This window comes from Nicotiana sylvestris, chromosome 11 (genome assembly GCF_000393655.2).
Source record: "Nicotiana sylvestris chromosome 11, ASM39365v2, whole genome shotgun sequence".
NCBI lineage: Eukaryota > Viridiplantae > Streptophyta > Magnoliopsida > Solanales > Solanaceae > Nicotiana > Nicotiana sylvestris.
Window position 1 is genome coordinate 113,979,767 of NC_091067.1, and position 6,720 is coordinate 113,986,486.

Consider the following 6,720-nt stretch of genomic DNA (forward strand, 5'->3'; position numbering starts at 1 on the left):
TCATTCGAAGCTCACTTAGAATCTGTTCCACCCTATATGTGATATGTCTAATATGCTGCTGTTAGAATTTAGAAATAAAGTAGAAAGAAGATTTGTTAAACTACGTGATTCTAGACTCACAACCCAGAGTACTGTTTTAACAGTAGCTACTGAGACCTACATACCCAAAATCACAAAACATAGTCTTTCATAAGAGTACGGAGAATTGTTGGCATGAGTGAGTACAGATCTAAGAAAGCATAATGAATTTCCGCAAACTCAGATCTAGCTCTAATCACATTAAGCTACAAACCTCAGAGAAACGGCATTTAAAAACCAAACATTATCAGCTTACACATAAAAATTTTATGCCTCCATTTTCTATTAAACAACATAATTTCTACATGTAACAGCAGTAACACCAAAATTAAAGTAAAACAACATACAAAAGGATCAAGCATCAGCCCCCTCTTCAGACTTCCCTCCAAACGGATCATGAGATGGACCAGTATCCTGACCAATATGGCGTTGCACAAGGCGCTGCAAATCAGCCATAACCTTCTGCTCACGCTTAGCCTTCTCCTCATAGTTAAACATGGCCAAGGCTCGCTTGTCTTCAGCGCTGTAAACTTGGTTTTCCTTCCTAATACGAATAGCATTCATCCTTTGATGCCTACTACCACTCATCACATATCCAAGACCCTCGAATTTTGAAATCTCATCAGCTGAAAGACCCACTTCACCTCTACGCGGAATACGCTTCCCTTGCTGAACATATTGGGCAATAGCATCACCTTCACCAGGCCTAAGTGCCCCACCATAGCTTATATGCCCTTCAGCCCTTGGCAATGGCATCGGACCAACTTGCGGCTCATTATCCAAATTACTCTTTTTTCTTGCCTCAATCAGTTCTTTGAATTCAAGCAACTCACTATCAACTTCATCTATCGTTAGTTCATCAGCCTTCTCATTAATTCCAGCTTCCCCATCCAATTCCAAGCTTTTTTCTGGTATGTCACTATCCTCATCATCCTTCTTTTTCTTACTCTTCAAAGCGCGCTTTTGCTTCTTACTAGCATCAGAATCATCACTATCACTCTCTTGGCTTTGGCTCTTACTCTCACTACTCTCACTCTCATCCGAATAGCTTTTTCTTTTGCTTTTTTTCTTCTTACCCCTTTTATCTCTCCTTCTACTACTTTGTTTTCTCCTCGACTTCTTCCTTCGTCTTCTCCTCTCTTCTTCTTCTGAATCATTGCTCGACTCTTCCTCCGATTCACTCTCACTCTCCCTTCTCGATCTCCTACTTCTACGTCTAGACCTCGATTTCTTTCTCTTTTTAGATTTCCTCGATTCCAAATCCTCGGAGGATTCGGAATCTGAAGCCTCTGAATCAGAATCTGAGGCCTCTGATTCAGATTTGCTAAATTTCAAATCTTTTTTGGATTCAGCATCTTTCTTGACCTTCTCATCTACACTTTTTTCGACGATTTCATCAGGTTCATCGTACTCTGGTTCATTTTCATTCCTAGGTGGACTAGGTGTGCAATTCCAAATACAATTCTTCAACTGTTTCCTCAATTTCTGACGCTTTAGCCTTCGGTACTCTTCAAAATTCAAGCCTTTAGCTTTAAGCTCATCATCCGAATCTGAATCTGCAATTTTTCCATTCCTATAATCTCTATCAAGGTAGGGTTGCTTAGCACGTCCGAATCTTCTAGGCGGCTCATTCGTAGGACTCGGTCTACGGTACAAACGATCGGGAGAATACGATCGCCGATTGTTTCGGCCGTTAGGTTGCTGGCCTCTATAGGGACTGTATGCCGGACTACGACTGCGGCTACGGCTCCCGCTGAGACTCCGGCTCCGGCTACGATTTCGGTTTCTGATAGGGCTACGGCTACGGCTTCGATAGCGGCGGCGTTGAGGGGAGTAACGGCCGCCGTCACCGTTCCGGTAGCTGCGATGCCTTTCGTCGGAGATTTCAACGACGGAGGCGAGTCTACCCATGGGAATTAGGGTTTCGAAAATTGCAAGTCGAAGAAGGTAACGCAGTTTAACAAGCCGTTCTGGAAAAAAAATAAAAACTTAACAAGTCGGGTTTTTCTTATAGCACGATCTTACCTCCCTTTAAGCTCTAAAGTTGTCATTGTCACACATATTCATGGTTTTAAAATTTAACAAATATTTGCTTAACTTTTTTTGCTTATTTTAATGCTTTAATGTTTTGTTTACCAAAATAATCCTTTAATTAAATCTTCTCTAGACCTATTTAACACATTTTACTTTAATTTTATTCTTTTGCACAACAAAAATATAATATAAATTTAATTTTTCCTTTCAAATTAAGCAAATAAAAATCTATATCTATTGTCTATTATGGATATCTATATCTATATTATTATAAAAGCACGAATAATTTATGTTAAATATTGAACGACTAAAATATTCTCGAAATATTGATCGATTTTTATAACCTTAAATATTTATATAACTTGAAGATACAATTGTAAATCACGTAAGACTGGAATTCTTTTCCCATTTAAACTACACTTGACAAGCCTACAAAGTTGATTTTGGGTCAAACTAACTTGGAATTTGCAACTAAATATATCACTTAATTAATTAATAAGTATTTCAACGTGGATATGAAGCACAATTATGGAAGAAAAAGAAAAATCGAACATAAATTGAGAATTCATTATTGTGGCACTTTGAGAATATTCTGCTCACGAATATTCAAGACTGTTGTTGCCCCCCTTTGTTTTAAATTGTTATTAAATTTTGTACATAGTGAATAACAATTCAGAATATCTATTCAACTTAAATTTTATAATTTTTGATACGCACTTCGTAATATTTCACACAAGATATTCTAAACCACCTCTTTACTTGAATTTTCTTTTATGTCAAGGGAATTTAACAACTTATACATAATTAAAGAAATTTAGTTTTGCTCTATTTGTAAATATAATTTTCAAATGAAGAAGATTTACTTGAGTCCCTATTCTTTAACCTTTTTCCGTCACTAAATATATTCGTGTGTTGCAAGAACATAGAGAATAATCTATATTTATATTATTATAAAAGCACAAATATTCTAATACTAAATGTTAACGACAAAATATTCTTGACATATTGATAAACTTTTATGCCCTAAATTATTTCTTTAAAGAAGCAATATGATATTGGATAAAATTGTAGTATTGAGTATAATTCTTTTAGGACTCTATATCGTCACTCCCAACATGCTTGCTATAGAGGATAGAATTTCTATTCTTCTTGGACATCAACACCTCAATGCCAACTTTCCTTGTACAACAGTACAAGATATAATCCTAATTCTTTCCTTCTAAATATTTCAAGTTTATGATACAAGTTAAGGAGTGTCTCTACTCCTTCTTTGTTTTAATGAGTGTGTCTCTACTACTATATCACTCCCAAATATAAATATTTTACTACTAATATTTTTCAAGTCTTTCTCGGGTTTGATGAGCAAGAATCTAACGACAAATAGATGAACACATGCCGTCTGAATATTCTATGGGAATTGAGTGAAAATTTAAATAGCCCGAAATTAATTATATCTTTTAGTTCCCATCACATTAACTTATTTAATTAAAAAAATTTATTTTATTTATACAAAACATTTTTAACATATTTTAAATCCAAAAGGGTGACTTTTAATTTCTAAAGAAGTGGTTGTTGCAAAGTGTCTCTTCCCAAAGGTTGTCTTAATTGGTTATAAAACTCATTCATTTTTTAACAGACACCTAAAGGCATTATAAATATTTGGTACTGTTCCAAATCAAACACAATAATCATTTTGAATTCCTTCTTCTTCTCACTACTATTTTTTACAACTCATAAAAAAATCTGGGAGAAAATTTGAGTTAATTGTTGAAATTCGACTTTCAGTGGCTTTGTAAAATCCAGGAAAAATTTTGCTACCATTCCTGCAACAATATAATTGAAATACTTAAATTTCTTAAGAACAGTAATTACCCTATCAAACCCAGTATATTTCATAGTACCATATTTTGCAATCTATTTTGAATATCTATGTACGTGTTATTATTATCGTGCAACGCACGTTCATAGAGATTAGTATTATATTAAAAGCACGAAGGCCTTTAGCGAAATGTCGTTTACCTTTTTTACCCTTTAAAAGATACAGTTCACAATGAATAAAATAGTCATTTTATTAATTTTTTAATATTTAGGATTTTAAAATCAACCAAAACTTTAACTAATATAGTAGGAAATCCCAATATTTATGACATTAAAACCAACTAAAAATTTTCTTTAATAATTCAAAAAATCCTAATATTTAAGACCAAATATAAGAACTAATTTGGACGTTGAAATACGTTTTAGAAATTCAAAGTTCAAAGTTTCAAAATCTCACCACTAAGGAGTATATTTGGATTCAAGAGATTAAAGGCAAAAATTGAAGATCTACTACTACTTTTTAATTTGAAGAAAAGAGCAACTATTATTGATTCTTCTTCTATTTTCTAAGTACTAGTGTTGATTATTCTAAAAGTAAATTGCTGGATGAGGAATTGGAGTGCTTGTTTGGATGGTTGTTACGCATGTGTATCGTATCGTACCGTATTGTATTGTACTGTATCGTTTGATAAATACAATGCTTGGATAGATTGTGTCGTTTGCCATCGTTTAATGATATCACGCACCAGCAATATGAAAAATAAACTTGCAATATTATAAAGAAAAAATATGATACAAGGTAAAATTACTATATAAAAAGGTAGGGTAAATGATAAAATAAAATAATTTAATAATAATAAAGGGTGAGATTGAGAGAAAAAGACAAGGTAACGACGCGATCACACCAAATCGGTCGTTACATAAAGTGGCACATGTCCTCGTTATGTAACGACGGATTTAACGATATGATACAATAAAATTTAAGTAACAATCAAAACAAATATTGTATTTAAAGTAACAATACGATACAATACAATGGGTAACAACCATCCAAACAAGCTGTTAAAATAAGTAAATATATAATTAATACAAGGGAATTAATTTCTACTCCCTCCATCTCAAGTTATTTATCGTAATTTCTAAAAATAGATGTTTTAAATTATATGTCCTTTTAGAAGTTTAAAACAAAATTAATTTATTTTTTTATTTTATTCTTACTAGTGATTGTTTTTGAAGATGAAGATATCACATAAATAAAGTAAATGTTCAATAAAGAGATATTATACTTAAGACATAAATAAGGGTTAAATAGTCAAAAAATCATTTTAATTAATTTTTTCTTTAGGCGTGTCTAAAAGAGAAATGCGATAAAAAAAATTTAAGATAGAGAAAATATTTATTAGTAATCAAGAGCCTTTAAATAGGTAGAAAAATGTTGAACTTATTAGTTATATAAAATATTTATTTTAACAATAAGAACGCAACTCCATCCAAACAAAGCATTGATCAATGTCAGAAATCACATCAATTGGTAAATGACGATGAACGATTACCATTAAGATATTACTACTGAAGTTGCACCAATCAATAAACTCATGAAGTTTACTAGCAAAATTAACTAAGTTCTGGTTGGTGGAATTGTATTTTTTAAAAGTTGAAGGCAGTGAATCTTTTTGGTATTTGACATAAAAGAAAAAATAGAAAAGAAAAATTATAAGTCACAAAGTTAAAACCATGTATAAAAATTATTCAAAGTCATAATAACTCAAAGTTAATTAAATTCCATGTATCAAAATTATTCAAAGTCGCAAGTCAAAAGCTATATTTTTTAAAATAGAAAAGGAACAAAAACAAATACATTATATCTTTGTTTAATATTAATTACTGTGTATATATTATTTTTGTCCACAACAAAAAATGTACAAGAATCTATCTATCTGTCTATCCTATTCTAATAAGAAAAATGTGTTATAAAATTGAAATAGAGGAAGTAATATTTATATAATTTTTTAAAATTTAATATTCATTAATATAGGTGCACGCGCACCCTAAACTAGTTATATTAAAAGCATGAAGGCCCTTAGTGAAATGTCGTTCACCTTTTTTTACCCTTTAGAAACAAATTACACCGGACAAAATAATAATTTAAGTTATTTTCCTAATATTTTGGACTTTAAAGTTAGCTAAAATTTAGTAATCAAAATCCTTCCTTATTTAAATTATGTAAAAATCTTAATAGTTAAAAATTTAAACTCAAATCAAAGTTTACTTATATAGACTACAAAGGAAAGCTAGGATGACAGAGTGAAAAAGCATTACGCGTTGGAACAAGAACAATCTTATTCTACAAGTGTTGTAAAAAATAAAAATTATACACATACAGCCATTGTTACGGTAACTACTTCAATGCTTATTAGTGAGAACTTTATGGAATGTTAGATACCAAAGGAAGGATTCAATTAACAAAATCTTATTGATGCTATAATAAAATGTCGTATCATTATATATTTTTTGGGTCAAACGTAGTAATTATATGGGAATTGCTGACCAATATTTTGTTAGGAATATAGTAGATATGCCCTAGATCCAATATCATATTTGATGATTTGAATATATTTTTGTGAACGTTATTTGATAAAAAATATATATGGCATTTGATATTCTTTTATAATTATTATTAATTATTTGATTAATTTGATAAGGTCCTTAATTAAATTTTGAGATTTGTTATCGTGATAGATATCATGATAATGAGAGCAAAATCTCTTACAAATTAATCTAAATTTGTTC

The 6,720-nt window shown here is 31.2% G+C and overlaps 1 protein-coding gene across 1 annotated transcript; it reads right to left on the reverse strand.

The window, feature by feature from the left end:
• Positions 1 to 279: 279 nt before the first annotated feature.
• LOC104221330 (uncharacterized) lies at positions 280 to 2,079 on the reverse strand. Its single transcript, XM_009772372.2, has one exon. The coding sequence runs from the start codon at positions 1,987 to 1,989 to the stop codon at positions 433 to 435; it is 1,557 nt and encodes a 518-aa protein (XP_009770674.1). The 5' UTR covers positions 1,990 to 2,079; the 3' UTR covers positions 280 to 432.
• Positions 2,080 to 6,720: the final 4,641 nt, after the last annotated feature.

What these genes read in the sequence shown, in the direction of transcription:
- LOC104221330 (XM_009772372.2), bottom strand. Translation starts at nt 1,989, where the DNA reads ATGGGTAGACTCGCCTCCGTCGTTGAAATCTCCGACGAAAGGCATCGC.